At 39.0% G+C, this 19,865-nt stretch overlaps 1 protein-coding gene and 1 pseudogene across 2 annotated transcripts; one reads left to right on the plus strand and one right to left on the minus strand.

Annotated features, from left to right (window-relative positions):
- Positions 1-645: 645 nt before the first annotated feature.
- Positions 646-6,502, plus strand: LOC137720533 (ubiquitin carboxyl-terminal hydrolase 27-like; annotated as a pseudogene). The gene is made up of 10 exons (XR_015966125.1): positions 646-1,050; positions 1,574-1,700; positions 1,893-1,993; positions 2,075-2,305; positions 2,694-2,762; positions 2,917-3,045; positions 4,243-4,380; positions 5,406-5,468; positions 5,579-5,917; positions 6,104-6,502. The product of XR_015966125.1 is annotated as a ubiquitin carboxyl-terminal hydrolase 27-like (transcript).
- Positions 6,503-15,016: 8,514 nt separating this feature from the next.
- On the minus strand, positions 15,017-15,753 carry RGF9 (root meristem growth factor). The gene is made up of 2 exons (XM_088684144.1): positions 15,575-15,753; positions 15,017-15,451 (listed from the first exon to the last, which is right to left on the minus strand). Exons 1-2 carry the CDS (start codon positions 15,648-15,650, stop codon positions 15,303-15,305), a joined length of 225 nt encoding a protein of 74 aa, XP_088540270.1. The 5' UTR covers positions 15,651-15,753; the 3' UTR covers positions 15,017-15,302.
- Positions 15,754-19,865: the final 4,112 nt, after the last annotated feature.

Raw genomic sequence — 19,865 nt, forward strand, 5'->3', positions numbered from 1 at the left:
TGGTTTGCTTTGCATTTGCATCCAGAAGACGTATAGTTTTGATTTAATGCAGACTTCTCACATTTCTCCTCAGTCTATGGGATTCTCTCCCATACTGGATTTCACCGTAGCGAGGTTTTGTGATGTTTACCCTTTTATGCATTATTTCATTAATTTGAGACTCATATTCGCTCATTATGCTGACGACTTCATCAACTGAACTAACTGCATTACTGAAGACTTGAGTATTTACACACTCAAGGGAAAGTGTTGCAATTCTAATTAGGTTAGACATGTGATTGTGTAAGTCCTAGTAATCATTATACTTTATCTTTTAGATAATTTCCTGATTGTATTGTAATAACTAAAGCATAATGAATTTACCTTCTTACTACTATAAATAAAAACACAATGAAGTCATAAATTGTATCTTAAAATTCTCCAAAATCTCTGTGCACTTTGCTACACCGTTCTCTATAACTCTTAAGTTAAATAGACGTACATCACTTTTATTAATTAAAATGAATTTTTTAATGTCAATTGCCCAAACAATTCATTTACGAAGTGTTTACTGTTATTTTTTGAGTCGAACAGTACCGATTACTGTTTACGAAGACAATAATAACCATGAAAAGGTGGAGGACGTTTGTTTAGTTGTGAGAGCCTATCAAAAACATTTTCCTTCACGCTGGGAGAGCGAAACAGTGTTTCCGGTGTTTCTTCAATTGTTTTGTCGCAGGGTTTGACGGCAAACCAGTAAATCCTTGTGGTATTTGCTAAGATAGAAATAGGATGAAGTTTGAACGGGAGGTAAATTTGAAGTGTTTGATTGGGCAATTCCAACGAGGGTTTAAGACTATTTCTGGTTCAAGCTTGATTTCATCTGTGGCTGCTCTTCTGGGTATTGCTGGTGGCTTTGTTCTTGCTCTCAAAGGCTCGAAAATCGGCATCCTAAACACCTTACACTTAGAGTGGCTGCCAAACACTCAGACTTCTTCTCCCAAGCAGCTGCCTTTGGTACCCGGCCTCCAAAATCTTGGAAATAATTGTTTCCTAAATGTTATTTTACAGGTATTCCCAATTGTTGAGCATTCCTTGGGTTTCATTGACCGATATATTGGTTAGAATTGGATATTTTTGATAGAATCAAACTTTCGATTGATCCAGGTACTTGGGATCATCATCTATATCCAGAAAGCCGTATGCTATGGAAGAAGCTTGTACAGTTTCGGAAGGGGTTCAATTCTCAGGCCCCGCTGTTATCCACTACATTCCAATGGGTTTGAGGTTGAATCATATCATTTTTTTTTTTCAGGAAATGGTTCAGTTCCAGAGCCAAAGACCGTTGTTCTCGAATGAGGACGCACGTTCACTCACACTATCAGGCTAATTCATGTCTTGAAATATAAGAGACAACATCATATGTGTTGTTGTTCATGTGTATATGTACGCATTCGTGTTTGTTCACCTATAAGTGTTTGAAGATGGAAGTTGATTCCATATGTGTTTATTCCATTTAGAATTCGATTACGCTTAAATGTTTTATAGATTAGAATGGTTTGTGTGACTAACTGTTGGATTTTGTAATCTTCAGGCTCTGGCTAGCTGTTCATACTTTCAACCCTTTCTCCAGAATGTCTTAGAGGAATATGAGTTCTCAGCATTTCAGGATCGGGTTGATGGCTTTCCTCTTACGATAGCATTGGCAGCTTTGTTAGAAGGTTAGTATCAAAATCAAACCTATTGGAATCGCTTGCAGTGTGTTTGATTTAACATGTATACTGGAATGCTCTTTAGGTATAGTGCTTGGTTCAGTAAGACATCAAATGACATCACGTCTTAAGAAAATATAACTTTCTGGCTTTTCTATAATTCTATTAGGTGTTCCAAACTAATTTATAATGTTTCTGTAGATCTAAGCGTAGTTGGTGGAGGAAGAGTTGTATTAAGTCCGTGAAAATTGATGCTTGCGATGGAAGCTTACATTCAGAATTTCGATCTTACAAGCCAGCAGGTGCTACTCTGTCTTCTAAATACCATAACAACTTGAGCAGTTAAAATTGAATATCTAATAAGTAATATTTTGTACACGTAGGATGCAGCAGAAGCATTTCTTCATCTTCTGTCCTCTTTAAGAAAAGAATTTTCAGATTGTTATCTTCCAAATCAATGTTCTTTAGCAGAACTCTTTGCCTCTAATTGTAGGATTATTACTCCAACGAGAATGGAGAACCAGAGTGAGCAGGCAAGATGGCAGCAACACTACCTTGGGCCATTTGATGGAATTCTCCGTAGCATCCTCGCGTGTCGAAGTTGCTCAACACAGGTTCACATGAATTTCTGAAGGAACACTATGCACTTATTTGAGTTATACTTGATCTCATGTATACTTATTTGCACCTTTTTGCTTTGTAACTCTTGCGATTAGTAGGTGTGCTACTGTTTCTGTTTCCAAAATCAATTTCTTTGAACTTTTGTCAATTTCACATGCCTAATGTTCCTTAAATTCTTTCGAGTTTTACATCCTTCGGTCTTAGTCATCCTAGTAGGATGCAATTTTGTGTCTTAGATGTAGAATCTTATAAATAATGTTACTTGTTGACAATATCCTACCTTCACTTGCCATTGTTCTAGTCTTCAGTCATGGTTCTCTTTTTATTTTAACGGTATCATTCAATTGTGGATAGTTCAGAGTTTGCCTCTTTATTTTGCAGATATCATTGAACTTTGAATCTTTTCACAGCTTGCCTCTTTCACCAGTCCTTAATGGTGGTGCCACAATTGTATGTGTACTGAAGTATTCACTCTTTGATATTATGTATGTTTGAGCCTTTCACTTGAATTCTGCTCATATGATTGCTTCCTTCTAAACTAAAATGTCTCCTCTTTTACCTTTCCTTTTTATTCTTAATGAATTTCGTTTTTGTACATTGTTAGATGGTTGGATGCACCTTAGAGAATTGCCTGGAGCAGTTCACTGCTGCTGAACAAGTTGAGAATTACCACTGTAACCATTGTTGGCACATTGCGGCGGTCAAGTATTTATTTTCTATGGGAGTAAATGAGGTAAATCCTTTATTCGCATTATAAATATATGCAACTTGACAGCCTTATTTTCCACATGATGAATGCAGCAGAATTAGGGTTTCTGTTACTCCATCTTCCTGTTCCTTTCCTTCTCCTTCTATTTTCTTGTCTGATGCGAATAGGAAAAGAAAGACGGTCCTCTTTGACATTAAGTGAAGAAATGATGATACTCCAACACCCGTCAGAGCCTAGGTTCCTAAAAGAAAATCAAAGGGAAACTGATGGGATACTTTAGAAACTGACATCACCTCAATTATATTGAACCAGGTTTGCTGATGCAGACAAAGGTTCTGTCCCATTTATAGATTACATGATCAATAATTCATACTCCTCCTTAAATAAACTTAAGAATTTTGCCTATACATTAATAATCTTTTATAGTGCAAAAACTTACATATTGGTATATGGAAACTAAAAACACTCCTTGACTATTTATTAAATTCCATAAATTCTTTTCATCACCAGGAAACTAAAATTAAATCACTTGTGCTTGGATGTGTCGCCAGACTTGACACAGTGGATATAACAAGGAAGCTCAAACGTTATTCCTTGGCTAGAAAAAAAAAAAAAAATAGCAAACCCGAGAATTCTCTAAGAAGAAAGAGAGAATAAACTCCCATTTGATTGATAAAATGAATAAGGTTCCAAGCCTAAGGCCAAGATGACCTATTTGTAATGTTATTAACCTAGAAACCATTGGAAACCAAATAAGAAAGGAATTAAACAAATTACAAAATATTAACAAGATCCTAAAATATTAAGATCCCATTTTTGGAAATTAAATGCTGGGGTCCGGCGAAATTCTGACTGGGCTTCTCGTGAAACAACAAGTCTTGTAGATCTCATCGTTCTTTTCGAATCCAGATTGTGGGCTCAAAACACATGCCAAATCAAAGTTGTGTCAATCCGAACAGCCTGAAAAGTCCAAAACATCCACTTTCGGGATATGGCAGCAGCAAATAATCTTTTAACATGTGAATCACAAATTCTCCAATCACTTTTCTTGATTGCTTGCCATATCATCTAGTTTCATTGCATGTGAAATAACCTAATTTCTGTCCTACATGCTCTTTTAGGGACTTTGATAGTTATTTTCAAAAAAATAAAAATTGTCGCATTTCTCCTTCTGTGGCCCTCTGTAGTGCTTTTTGCTCCACTCATATGATTGTTTTTCAGGAAGAGATTGAAAAGATTAAGAGATGCCCTGAGCAAGATTCCTGTGACTGTCAAAGACATATTCATCTACATAAGCTACCTTGGTCAAATAAATTTTCATATACTCTAAAGCAAATAAGTATTGCTCGTTGCCCAAAGGTTTGTTCTCTTATTCTTCTATTATTTTCATAAAACCTGGGGTAATTCCAGATGTCAACTAGACCAACGGGAAGAAAGATAAATCGGATTTTGGAACTATTTGGCATGACACAATAACTTGAACACTTGGTTTCATTTGTTCTATCATGTGGAAACCATGTACCTCAGCTGCTTTGACATCTTCTAAGAATGAATAAGGAAAATGGCATGCAATAGGCAGGCATCTCAAAAGCTCTTGGATCCCGCTTATTATGGTTATAAGAAAACAAAGGAAAATGTTGTGCAGACAAGAGATGTAGGTATTGCCATAATCTGAAGAAAGCCCATTGTAACTAACAAATTACGGTCAAGACAATTTTCATATTGTATTTGGTTTTTTCTAACCTAACCAAGAAACGTTAGTTTTGGGGAAGCTTCTGCAAAATTAATTGTCAAATTTGCATAAATCCAAAGTGGATTAACTGGTTTTTTGATTCTTGAGTTTTGGTAATAGGATCCATCATTCTGTTATATGTTTTGTCATCATATTCACTTGGAAAAAAAAAAAAAAAAGTAGAAGAAAAATAAGGAAAGCACAGTTTATGGTTGACCCAACAAAAGAAAAAACTGGAATATTGATTTATAGTCATTGTTATTTGATATCATCTGCCATCATATTTAAATATCTGCTGAAAATAGTGATACAAAAGATGCAATTTCTAGGGTAGATTTGGTTGTGTTGGAAAAGTTAAGTCTCATCTGGACATTGAGCCAACAAGGCTAAAAATTGTTCAACGGGACAAATTAGCTTATTTGCTATGGTTCTCTTCTTACCTTTATATGATGAACATCGCTAAATCTGGTTGCAAAGGATCTACAGGTTTCTTGTAAATTTTATTCATATTTTGCATACTGCACCCTTGTTATGGTTCTTTTCTCACGTGTATTTCATTGGCGCATCTTGAGATCTTCATTTTCCTGAGAAGTCTTTAGGTATATATAATTCAATCTCTAAGAATTGCTATTGGTCTGATTTGTCCTTGCAGATTCTATGCGTTCATCTAAAGCGTGTTTCAATCAATATGTTTGGAGAACTAGTAAAACTCCAGGTGTTTGAAATTTCGTGCTTTACTTTACTCAATCCATGAGAATGTATTTCCTGGGTAAATTGGTTTAAAATATTTGTCATAGTGGTGCGATTCTGTATTGATGATTGTAGGGCCATATTTCTTTTCCGTTGGTTTTGGACCTTTTGAGATTCACGACGAGTGATGTGGGAATAAAGAGTTTGGAAGAAAACATGAAAAAAGGGGAAGTTCAGCGACAAAATAGAAACTCAAGAACTTTTCCCAATCAGTTCAATATGCAGTATGATCAGATAAAGCTGAATCATATCTATGGATTAACGAGAGGACGTATCTACCCAGAAGAATCAGCTTCAGATGTATCTCAATTCACTGCAAATGCAAAAGATGTACCAGCAGAATCCAGATTTTCCGAAGCAGCAGGGTTTTCAAAAACCATGCATGCAGACATGAACATGCACTCAGAAGATCAGGCACTTAAACTTTGCTGCTTTTGCATACAGATTGATTTGAAAATAATTTGTGTTTGCTTTTCCTTATAAAAGAACATTTTTTGCATCTAAAACTTGTATTTGTTTTTCATTTTTTAGATCTTTTTTGTGGCGTTTGATGAGTAAAAGCTTTTAGGTTGATTATTAATGTGTGCATACCTTTTGCAGTTGACTGAGAGTTGCAAAGTGGTTCCTTCAAGTACTTGCCTCTACCGTCTTGTTGCCATTGTGGAGCACTTTGGAAGAGCTGGAAGTGGGCACTACACCGTTTACAGAAGCGTGAGAGCTGATTTATGTGAAGAACCTTGTGACGAGTCTGAGGTCGACACTGCTGCTTGGTGCTGGTATTCTTTTCAGATTCAGAAGTGTGTAGGGCTTCAGAGGAAGATGTTTTTGCTGCAGAAGCTAGCTTTCTTTCTTTGAAAAATACGAAGGCTGAAGAATGAAGGTTAGTTTTGAAATTGTCACGAAAGGAATTGTTGAAAATGTACAATACCTGTGAGATTAAGAATAGAAAACGAAAAATCAATAATGGTAACGATAAAAAGCATATTGACATTCTCTGCCGTCCTGTGTTTTAGTGAAGGATCATAGGTCGGGCGGGTATTTTGGACATTTGATTGAGCTCCGGCTTTCTGTTTCTTCTGCGGCTGCGTTTTCTTAATCACGCAGCGCCTTGTTTAGGCCTAAATTTATCAATTTAGCTTTATTGAGCTTGAACAAAAGCTTTGCCGCAAACCGATGAATTGATACTCTCTTTCACGTCGCTCACTATTGTTTAGGGTTCTAAGAGCATCTTCAATGCTAAGATGCAAAATTGAGATGTCCAAAAATCCTAAATTAGTAAATCCAAGTAGATTATCTGTAGGATTTTACAATGTCTTTTAAATAGCTCCTGAATGTAATTGTATTCTTTAGTAAATAAAGGTACAAAGCATGAGGAATAAGACAGAGAATTCCTCAAGCCATTCGTCATCTCTCTCTTTTTCGTAAAATAGGCCATAACACGTTGTCAGCATGCTTCTATCGTTGCGCCAAGCAACTGAAATTTTTTTCTAGTACAAAACTTGTTCACAAGATTCATTATCCTAATCTAGGTTATTCTAAAACACGATCTAACTTATATATTTCAAGTTGATTTGCATGAAACATTCACCGTTAAGCATGAACCCTAATTTTCGACCATCAAATTATATATTCTACTCAAATTATTGTTTTGCAATTATATTACATTATTGCTGTTATAATTGTGGTGAATTGAATATGTGTGAATAAGCAAAGAAAAAGGAAAAGAAAAAAGAAAAAAAAGCCCTAATTTTTTCCAAGCCGGGCTGTGCCATGCGCTAAGCCACGCTCTAGCAGCTCAAGCCGAGCCGCTCTTGACCTAAGATCTAGAAACGACGTCGTTTTTTGTCGTCTCTGTCACCCAGCCTAGGGATTGCCTGAAGTCGAACCCCTACCGACATTTCGACGTTTCCTGGTGACTACCACTCACGACGACTGGAAGGGGTCCCCCAGTCACAATTTTAGTTTGTCGACGTCTTTCAAGACGTCACCAGCCTTCGACGCCTGCGGCCGCCATCCCATCAACACCGAGACCTGACGTTGAGGATTCCATCTCCACCGTCGCGTTCTTCGAGGTTCTCGTTCGAACCTTACTCCACACGACGCTCGCCGTTGTATGTTTTGGGCGCAACACAAACCCACTGGCATTGGGCTCGTCCTCGGCTTGAACCCGCATTCTATTGGGCCTTCCCTGCGCTCGGCCCGAATCCAACCAAGGCCAGCTTTGGTCTTGGACTCTTGTTTTTTTTGCCCCTGTTTAGGCCTATTTTTTAACTGTTTTGTTTTTCTCGTCAACCTAGTTTGGGCTCTTAATTGTTTTTTGGGCTGTTAACTCAATCAATCAATTTTCTTTTGGGCGCTATTTACTATATGAAACTCTAAATCTATTTATCGAGATTTGGTTTTCACTTTTCCTTTTTTAGCTTAATATTTGGGCCTGACTTCTATCAACCCATCTATTTATTTTTGGACTTGAAGCTCCACGTTTTTGGACCATTCCCTAAACTTTCACACAAAAGGACCCGAAACTATTGACCTCACTACAATTGTTTTTAATGAAAACTAATGAAAATGAGCTTAAAAATTTTGAGTTTTAACGATAAGGACAAAATAAAGGGTAAAGTGAATAGTACCATGATTGACTTTTTAGTGTAAAAATGTAGTTTTTCGTTAAAGTGAACAATACCGGGAGCTTTTCGTTAAAGTTCCGTTGTTTTTAATGCTTTATATATATATATATATATATATATATATATATATATTATCTTCTATAAATTGTCTTTATTTGCAACTATTATGAACCTGAAGTTCATACTTTTACACCTGAACCTGAAGTTTTGAAAAAAGTGCCATATAAACTTGAAGTTTCCTAAAACTCACCACTCATGTAGAGACCCGAAGTTCTCCATGATTAATCCGTTTAATCAAAATCATGTCTTAGAACCCAAATGTTCTAACTCTAATGCTTATGGAGGTTTTATTTCTTTTAACACCAACCACAATCTTGTTTCCCCAATTCAGCGAAGTGTCAAACCGTTACACGTTCAATTTCACTAATTTGGAAGTTTATGACATAAACTACTTCATGTGGATACAATCATACAAGACATGAAACTTCGCTTGATTACGAAAAGCTGCGAAACCATTGAAGCCAACAATTGCGTGAAAGAGCTAAATAGCCTCTACCATGATTTTCATTCGAAAATTTATGCCTAACGCACTACAAATGGAAATACCTCATTGAAGAGGATTCCACATCTCTTTTACTTACCTTTACGGACCATTTCAATCATGAAAGATGATCTCTTGCCTGAAGCAAGCCATGATTGAAACGTTTACGTTTGTGAATAGGTTGAATTCTAAAGTTTATAGAATCTGATTGAATTTTGATTGGAGAAGATTTTGCTCATCCATCTATGCCTCTAACATGCTCTTGAAGTAGCAACATAGAGAGCGAAAACACTTGGATTTGATTCCTACCATGTTGCCCACTAAACAGCACAACATTTTCCCTGACGATATCTCATCAATTGCGCCCTACTATCTTGAAAACACTCAATTTGGCCAAAGCAAATGCTATGTATTTTATGAAGCCCAAATCTCTAAGATTGGTATAGGGGGTGGCGACATGGGTACCAAACCTAAGCTCTTGAATAGTGGTAGAATTAAGGTCTACCAAGGGGTGGCATCATAGCTAGAAGCGTGATCGTTGGCACATAAGATCAAAACTTCAAGAATAAGAGACAATATTCCCAAATCTCAACCCTGCATTATCTATTTCCGTTGTGATGGAATAAATCATTTTTTATGTACTTGTTTGTGCCCTTATCAATGTTGTCGATGAGTACCATTCCCATATTCAATATGTGAGATTAATTTTGCTCCACCTAAAATATTTAGAAAAACAGAATTTTACATGGAAGGGCCATGTTGATTGCATCCCCTTAGTAGACATTGGTTTAATTTGTGAACAATTTCCTATGTTCCCGGATTGAAGTGTAGTGATTGTTTTAGTTCTGGATAACCTTATGGATATTGTCCTTAAGTATGAGTTAATTGATTCATGTTTCTTATACATGTGATCAAATTCAATTAACACGTGATTAGGTATAAATGTAGGAAATGTTAGTTGTCTAGATGAATGTGCTACTATGCACACTAACTTCATACCTAAATCACCTCTTTAATAACGAATACAGGTCAATCCAACTAGATTAAGGGCCTTGATGTCACTCCTTATTGTATGAATGATAGTGAATTACTATTATAGAAGCTTTATATTCTCCCCGTTCTGAAAGAACGTTTTTGAGTCTTAAGGATATTCAAGAGAACAACGATTATGCTTGAAACAATTGAAGAAAATATAGTGTAATATCTTTTCACCACCACCAAAATATGAAGCCTGAAGTTATGTTTTAGGGCCAATAGGTCGCCACCCAACTGGGATACGCCACACGTGATTACCCTAGAGCCAAGTGATATGAGCATTTTACTTTCTTTAACACAACCGTTTGGGACACTTAGGTCGAACAATGATGCCACGTATTATATGACACATCTCATTAACTGGAGTAAGGATCTTGTGCCTGCAAGCACACTTTGCCAAGCCTGCTCTTGGGGAAATTGGGTTTCTATATCATCCCTTGTAAAGATACTAAATTACCCTATTTTAACAATGGATTTTAGGGAATAGTTGTGAACTAATCCAACCAAAATGTAGACCATGTAAATACTTATGGTTTTGGTTGATGTATCATCATAATAGTCACACGTTTGTCCATGCACATTGTTGCTAACCTTCTGGCTGATTTTACTTTAAAGGTTCACCACCATAATTATCCCATAAAGTCTAAAAGACTGGCATATCGGTCATAAAGCGCAATTAAATTGATCACCTGAACTTTGGTGAACGCACCAAGCTTTTGGTTTCTTACTAAGGCTATGCACTCTTGTATGCAACTATGTTAGTCCATTTGAGACCCACCACCCAACATATTTTACGTTATAGTTGGTTACTGGGTACGACCTAACATTGCCCACTATGTCTTATCTTGATCCCTATACTGCACAAGTATTATAAGCATGTGCAATGTATTTTAGTTATCAGAATGTTGCTCTAGATGCATTCCTGTGATCTAGTTAAAGTGACGCAATCATATCCCAGCTACAAACATGTTTACAAGGATAAACATACCTAACAAACATCAAGTTAACATCCCCGAAGGATGTGCCTCCCTTGAAAGAATTTTTGGCGTCTTTGTTTGACGGTCTGGTATATCGGTGGATAGCCAATTAATCTGTTCTTGGCCTGAAGCACAACAAATCATTCGGTTCATAGGATCCACTTCCTTAGAAGAGGAAGGACAAGGCCTAACACGAATCCACACTCGATTGCTATCTCAATCATTTCCATCTCATGAGATTTATCCGGATTACTATTGGGCTTGAAGTTCTTGGTCCAGTACACTAGTTTAGGTGAGATATGGAATTGGATACGTTTATCATTGATGATGTTTCAATTATATGGTAGCTACCGATACAAAAGAAAAGTGACAATATTGAATCGTGTTCCATTGTTCAATTATAATATAGAACTAATTGGTGAAATTACAATTCATGTTGAATTATATTCCTTATCAAAATGTGTTTGGGTCTGTCGTTCCTACATTGCCCAAGGTAACCTTGATGTGTCATAAGTGGGAAAGGAAGTGTAATGAGATCAATGAAATAGTGTGATGTAATGCATACCTTATGGGAAAGGTTTCTCTTAAACGACTTGTGATTGATTGCATCATTCTAGATGTGATTAACATTTCCTCATGGGGGTATTGATATGAAGATTTACATATAAGTTCCTGAAGAATTACATGGATATGTTCATATAGTTGTAGACCACAAAACACCCTCTTAATTCAAATAAGGCGTTCACTTTACGAATCGAAGCAATCTGGACATATGTGGTATATCCATCTAAGTCAATGTTTGATTAGTCAGGATATACATAAACTATGCCCTTGTGTGTTAAATTAAGAAGTCATATTCCAAATTGTTGGAGTTGCAATTTATGTTCATGACATGGATCTCACTAATACACTGGAATAGCTTGAGATAACTGCCTCATACTTGAAGATGGAATTTGAGTTGAAGGGTATTGGGAAAACTCGTTTAAGTTTTGACCATAAGTTTGAGCTCGAGCTAACCCCCTAAGGTGTTACCTTTTTAGTATACCTATCCATACACTAGATGCAAATGAGACTCTTGAAGAGGTTGTGAAACCCGAAGTTCCATATCTAAGTTCAACTTTGCGCCTTGTTGTACTTAGCTCATTGCATTAGAAATGGCACCTTCTTCACTGTTGATTTGTTGGTAAAGATGCAACACTATGCCTTCACGCCGCCATTGAAGGGGCATTAAAGACGTATTTCTACTACCCTGAAGGTACTATGGATTTGGGCTTATCTATATGCATCTCTAGCGAATCCAACTACCTCAGATCCTCGGAATGATGTTTTCCTTGTTTGTTTTGTATATACATGTTACTTATCAAACTAGCATAAGGCATGTTTCCAAATGGTTATGTCTTTATTATTAGGGTAGCATAATATCTTAGAGGTCCATGACATAGACCTTATATGTGAAATCTTTGAATCATTCTAAGACTCACCACACCTTATTACGCCACATGTCAGAAACATAGAAAGCTCTTGGTGAGCATATTTGAAGTACATGTGGTTTTTCATCCATCATTGTCAACGCCAAACATATTGAGTTTACATCACATTAGCAAAGCATCAAAAGGTTGAAGTCAAGCAAATCCGACCCCAAGACAACCTTGCCGACCTCTTCTCAAAGTCATAGCTGAAGTCTACCTTCTAGAAGCTTGTCCGAAGAATTGGTATGCAAAACTCTCATTTGCAATGCTTTTAGTTCTCATTTGGAAGTTATGTCAATCTGGCGATGGTGCGTGTAACTACCGTATCCTATTCTTTTAACTTAAATGGTGAGCATGTTGGATACGTTCATCCAAAGCGTGGTATTCAGCAAGGTGATCCTCTATCTCTGTTTCTGTTTGTGTTATGTACGGAGGGGTTTTCTGTCCTATTTGATGCTTGGGAGAACTAGGGGCGGATTAGAGGCGTGAGAGTGCAAGCGAGCACCAACCACTTACTGTTCACAAATGACCATTTCATTTTTGCTCAGACTACAATTTAGGAATGATTGCAGGTGAAACACTTGTGGAAAATCTTTGAAGATGTCTCGGGGGCAGGCAATTAATTATTTGAAGAGTTTTGTAGCTTTCAATGGGAATTTGACCAAGTTTGATGGGCAGCTTTTGGCGGATTGCCTTGGTATTGCTGCGAGTGATTTTCCGTGGTCGCTACCTCAGCTTGCCAGTCCATGTGGGAAAAGTGAAAAAAGTAAATGTTCGCCTATATAAAAGATAGACTATGGAATAAACTAAATGGTTGGAAAGGAAGCCTCCAAAGTAGTGCGGGGAAAGAAATTTTGATAAAAACTGTGGCGCAAGCTGTCTACTATATACCATGCAAACCTTTTTGTTACCAAAAACCTTCTGTGATGAGTGGAAACAAATTGTGGCAAAAATTTGGTGGGGCAAAGAACAAGGCAAGCGATCAATTCATTGGATTCGCTGGAAGAATTTATGTAAACCAAAGGGTGAGGGTGGCCTTGGATTTAAGGATCCTCATGCTTTCAACTTGCTTTGCTTGGATTTTAAGGATCTTAATACACAAACAGTCCTCTCTTGCTTCCTAAATCTTCAAGGGCAGGTACTATCCTAACATGAATTTCCTCTTGGCTCCGGTGAAAAGCGTTATCAAAGTTCTTAGTCTTATCCCTGTAGGAATGGATCGGTCTGTTACAGTGGCAAAGTTGATTTCAGTGGAGGGGGAGTCACGTGGAAATTGGAAGCTATAAATGGTATTTTTTGGGAAGAGGAAGCTCGTTTGATTCAAAGCATACCTCTTAGCATTTTTAAACCGCCTGATATCTTCTGGACTGCGGACCCGAATGAGAAGTTCACAACAAAAAGTGCTTATCACTTATCAAGGTTTGTTGGAGATGTCAATGGACATGAGAGTAGCGGTTCATTGATCACCATGGAGGGGAAATTCTTATGGAAGGCCTTATGGAGAGCTTGAGTCCCTGAGAAAGTGAAGATTTGTGTATGGCATTGCTGTATGAATGCTTACCAACACTGAACAATTTGAGAAAAAAGAAAATCACCATGGACGATGCGTGTATGTTCTGCAATGGCAACGATGAAACCTTGGTACGTTTGATGAGAAACTGTCCTTGATCATAAGTCTGCTGGGGTTACGTAGTAGAACGGATACACGGGAGCATATGATGGACTGGGTGGCAAAACTTGCTAGTGATTTATCAAGAGACAATTTCGACTTATGCCTTGTTCTTATTTGGAGCATTTGGAAAGAGCAGAATTCATTTTTGTAGCAAGGTAAGGCACTAGAACCTATGGACTTGAAATGCAGGGCACTTGGTTAAAGGAATTCCAACAATGACATGGTAAAACAGAAATACACAGCAGCAGAAGTCCGTTAAAATGGAAGAAACCGGAATTGGGATGGGTAAAATGTAAATTTGATGCGGCATATGGGACGAACAGCGGGAAATCGGTGGTGTTGGGGTGGTGATTGGAAACGGGAGGGGGGAAGTTGTGGCAGCCATGGCGTGAAAGCACATTGCTATCTCTTCCCCACTGTTGGCCGAGACTTTGGCATCACGAGACACGACACTTTTGGTCAAGGAGAAGCAGCTTCAGGACATGTTTTTGAAGGTGATGCGCTGCTCATCATGGCAGCCCTACAACATGATTGTCAAGATGATTCCTCGCGTTTTGGAAATATTGTAAATGACACTTGATTATTCATTCAATGCCCAAGTGGAAGATCGTATTTAGTAGACGGGAGACTAACAAGGTGGCGCACCGATTAGCATGGATGAGTCTGAGTTGCGATATCCTCTTATATGGTTTGAGGAATCTCCTGATATAATTCTAGACCTTATCTTTGAGGATAGTACTTCGTAATTTTATTTGGTGCGGGATGCTTTTTTTTCCTTCGACCGGGTTGAAATCCCCAGAAATTTTTTTATCGAGGCCCATTATGTGCACCATATCCTCATTCCGAACGCTAAAATGGAATTTTCAAAATCATTGCATTCCAAGATAGTTTAGGAAAGGAGTCCAAATCACATTCCCCTTCTAACATTCTGGTGAACCAAACGAGACCTAAAGGGTGTGTTTAATGATATAGGATAGGAGTCAACAAGATCGAAATTCAAAAAATTTCGATCTTGATGACACCTATCCTATATCATTAGAAAACAAAATTTGGAGACCGCGCACCCAGACTCTTTTGAGGAGTCTGTTCACGTTTAGCAAAGCTTGGGAGATGTTTTTCCTCTTTTGGAACTTAATATTGTTCAGATTTGAAAAAAGTTGTGTTTATTTAGTGGTGCTCATATGTATTCAAATGCTTTTAACTAGGTACTGATATACATGGACCATATTTTGCTTGTGTCGAAAATAAGAAGAAAAACAAGATAACGATACAATTGTAACTATTGACTGAATATAATAAAGCAAGCTTGGTATTTAACTACAGAAAACCTTTATCTAAACCCTATTCATGGATAGAGACTAGACTTATACTCACTTTTGTTTTTGTTTTTTTTTTTTTCCCTTCTTTTTTGTAGTTCCTCATTTTTGAGACTAAACTAATACTCCTTTTACCATTCTTTGGAAAACTGCTATATTAATTTAGTTATGGATTGGAGGCTTTTTTCTTGCTGGAGTGTAATCCATAGCCAGTAAATCATTACTCTCATCCTGCTGTACTACTGCTTGATCATCCTCATTCTTCTGATAAGCGTCACCAGCCCTTTTACTAACCACTCCCAAACTCCTTCCTGCAACAAATTACAACACATTCTTGAATATATTTATAGTACTGTATAGCAAATTGTCCAAGAGATTTAAGATTTATACACAAAATTTTAGTAAGAAATATTTGATGTATACAATTTACGTACCTTGAGCTGTGATAGAGATGAAACAAAGCAAGAAGAAAGCCACAACAACAAGGTGCTTGCATGGAAGTGCAGCCATCGATAGGAATTATAGAGCACTACTGCTGCTTTCAGCTAAGCAAGCTGGTACAGACAGTAGTACGAATTGATTTTGATCAACTAATGTATTGCTCTCTCTCAATCTGGTTGGAGATTGTCTTGATGGCTAAGGGTCTTTATAGACCGATGGAGGGTACTGTACGTACGCCGATTCTTTCTACTAAGACATTGCTGTGATGGACTGCATGCCACGTAAGTTTTGTACGTAGTAGTTTCTTCCTCTACTCTTAACTCTACGTGAGCATAAGGCCTTCTGGAGTCAATATCCATGTCTCCTGCTGTCTGGTGTGGAAAAGATATATTAGCATCCTTGTTCGACAAACACCCTTCAATTAATTAATGATCTGAAAAGGGTTAATATTATAGTCTTGTCATATGCATCAGTATGGCAACTAGCTAGCTACTTACAAGAGTTGTTTCTTGCCATAATTATTAAACTCTTTTTTTTTTTTTTTATTTAAACAGAAATTGAAGAAAAAGTACGTAATAATTAAAAACATGAATTGATGATAATTAGGTCTTGTTTGGTGATGTTATACAAAATGATTTTTGAAATTGAAAACTACAAATAGAATTTTGAATTTTTATGATGGAGGAACCCTTAGGTTTTCGGGGCATTGGATTCTCACCAATGTTTACATTAGTCAAGCTGACATTCTCGCTTCCGCATCGTCCAGCGCTGCTTGCGCGGTTGCTTTTTTCTAGGCGGAATGCTCCCCTACCGATGTAGTTTTACGTACCATAGCTTCAGCAGATCGCTTAGCCTCGTTCATCTTCACCGCAAGAACGCTCAATCAATGAGCTATTACACATTCTTTCAAGGGTGGCTATTTCTAGGCAAACCTCATGGCTGTCTCTGCAGCCCTACCTCCTTTACCACTGAGCAGCCATTTAGGAGCCTTAGCTAGTGATTCGGGTTATTTCCCTCTCGACGATGAAGCTTACCCCCCATTGTTTCACTGGCCGACCTTGAACCCTATTACTTTGAGGTCATATGTAGCATTTAAGGTTTTCCTCTATTTGGTACCGCTATCGCGGCTCGCACCCAAACAGTGCTTACCCCTAGATGTTGAATAAATTGTTGTGCCTTAACGCATTACAGGGAAAACCAACTAGTTTTGGGTTCGAGGCATTTCACCCCTAACTACAACTCATCCGCTGATTCTTCAACATTAAGTCTATAATAATGAATCATGTATTTTGTACCATATTACATTGACTCTGAAACCACCAACTACCGATCAACTGTCAAGCATCATGAACTCGCTAAAAGGACCCTACTAATGCACTCTTTCCGAAGCACACAAGCTAACCCGACCCAAAACAAGTGGGTGCAATGCCATGTGCAGCTGCTCATTGGCTATACCCATACCCAATGGGAGATTTTCCTATAACTTGGAGACCAATCACCTTACGACAAGTGGCGACACCAAATTAAGTTCATTTAATCCCACATTGGCCATCTCAGTAAAGTAACTCCAACTTTGCCTCTATAAAAAGGTAGACTCTGCTCCCTTCTAAGAGTAATCGTTAATTAATTTTCAACACTTTTCTACCACTAAACTCACCCACATGGTGCCTTAAACATACTTTGCTAATTTAAAAATCAGAGGCTCTTAGGCCGGTACTACATCAATGCCCTTCGATATTTACTCTGTACCTTGCAGGTTGCTTCGTCTGTCCACCCTTGACGGAAGCACCCTCGTGAAGGTACTTCACCACACTAAGTGTGACAATGTCTTACTTGCCTTTTCTTTTATAGGTTATAGGGACACCAGAGAAATCATATGCTTGTGCGAAAATCGTTCCCAATTTAAGTTAACAATACTAAGACTCGGAATGGGAGATAAACTTTTGTAACCAATTGTTTGGGCCCAAAATATCTTGGGCAGGCCGAGCAGTCATATGTGTTCGGCCCAAGGTAATAACAGATGCTATGGGCCGGATAATAAAACCCGGGCCAGCTGGCAGGGTCAGCCGAATCCTATCTCAAGAGGTCCAGATAAATAGGAAGGATTGAGGAAATCCTGGTGCGACCAGGATTCTCGACCAGCAAGAAATAAAGCCTCAAAGGGAGGAAGATTCAGAATCCCAGTGGGAGTAGGTTTGTTCGAACCAGAATCGAAATGAGACAAGGACTCCCAATCCAAATCAGAGGAGGTTTCAAGGAATGGGGTATTATAAATACACGAGATCATGCAACATTCAAGGGACCTTCAACTCAGCATACAATTGCCCTGCGCAAAACCTCTCAATCACCTTGAGATTTTTCCTTTTCTTTTTCCTGCCGACACACCTTCAGTTTGGATAAACAGCACTGTGGAAGCAACCGGCGAGCACCTTCAGTTTGGATAAACAGCACTGCTGCCGCAGAATCAGCCGACCAAGAAGCATCTTCAGTTTGGATAAACAGCACTGCGTCGAGGCCGACCGATTATCTATCCAAGTCTCGGTCGAGGAAGGTTTTCGAACCTTTGTTGGCAGAGGTCACCTTACTAAGCTTTCTCGGCATAGTTAGGTGTTACGAATTACATTGCTCGGCGTACTGGTTGCCGAGTGGTTTTATGATTGGATACTCACAGGTGAGTTTCAGGGTTCGGCATTCCGACGGCCGAACTACGTTTACCATCAAGACATATATCACGTTCGAGTACCTGTGCCCATACACCTTGGTCTCGATTCGACGTGCTTATACTCTCACGAATATAATCACAGTGACCGAATCGGGCTCGGACGATTTGTGAACTCCGCAGAAGTAGCAGCCTTGTCTTCAGGCTGTAGAACCCAGAGACCGAGAGTGTTCCTTCCTCGGTCGCAATCGCAAGTTAAAAGAAGTCAGCAACGCGCTCAAAGCTACATCAACAGATTTTACTCCTCGGCCAGGCTCGGCCGACGAGTTGGCACGCCCCGCATTCGACCGAAGGACGTAGTTAGCTTATTAGTTACTCGGCCTGCGCGCCACGTAGGTTTTGTAATTTTTAGGATCAACATTTTGGCACGCCCAGTGGGACCATTGTGCTAAACCTTCGGAGTTCATGACCATTGAGACACGGTCTACAAAGCAGAAAACAACCATGGGAAAGTCAACAACTGACTTGCCAGTGCAAGGCCTTGGGCAGGATTTGCATTCTACAAAAAATCCGATCATAATTGCGCCGCCCGAGGCCACTAGTATAACACGCCGGGAGAGTGAAGTCTGTCTCGGCGGACAACCTTACAACCCCACAGTCCCGAATCAAACAGCTGGAATGTTCATGGAAGGGATTGTAGAAGATTGTGATGACGATGGTGGAGAAGGTTCCGATCCACCAACTAGGACATTCCTTCGGAGACGACTGGATGAACAATATCGTCAGGTCGAGCAGTCGATTGGTCAGAAGATGAATGATTTGCTAGACGCAATACGTAGTAATAGCGATACACAGACCAGAATGCTTGAACTACTAGTCAGTAAAGCTTTCGAAGATGGCCAGGTCGGCCAACCGCGGCAGCTCCCGACGAATGTGCCCATACCAGCCGAGAGAGGGTCCGCTCGGCCACAACCAGTCCCCTTAGAAAGAAGAGGACCAGGGAATAGAGCCGAGGGACCAAGCCAGGGAGAAGAAGTCGCCTCCATAAACGTGACCGAAGTCCAGAAAATGATTGATTCGGCCCTAAAAAAAGGGCCGAAGTTTCCAAAATTCATTCACCCGTACCCGGCTTATGTGGAAAGGTTTGAATACCCACGAGGATTTAAGATCCCCGATTTCAGCCTCTTCGCCGGGGAATCATCATTATCCTCACTAGAACATGTGGTTCGGTTCACAGCGCAGTGTGGGGACGTCAATAGTGATTTTTACAAACTACGACTGTTTAACTTTTCACTGACAGGCTCAGCTTTCGCCTGGTACATTAATCTTCCACCCAACTCCGTGCAGAGTTGGGAAGAGTTGGTCGAAAAGTTCCATGAACAATTTTATCGGCCAGGGATGGAGATGTCCGTATCCTCCTTGGCCAGGATGGCTCAAGCATCTGATGAATCTCCAATGGAATACCTAACAAGGTTTAAATCGGCCAGGAATTGGTGCCGAGTGCCACTCCTCGAAGTCGAATTCGTCAGGATCGCCCTCAACGGATTAGACGTGGAATACAAAAAGAAGTTTCTGGGGGCAAATATTCGAGATATGTACGAACTTGCTCAACACGTCGAACAATA

Source organism: Pyrus communis, chromosome 1, assembly GCF_041283825.1.
Source record: "Pyrus communis isolate YQ-2024b chromosome 1, ASM4128382v1, whole genome shotgun sequence".
Taxonomy (NCBI): Eukaryota; Viridiplantae; Streptophyta; class Magnoliopsida; order Rosales; family Rosaceae; genus Pyrus; species Pyrus communis.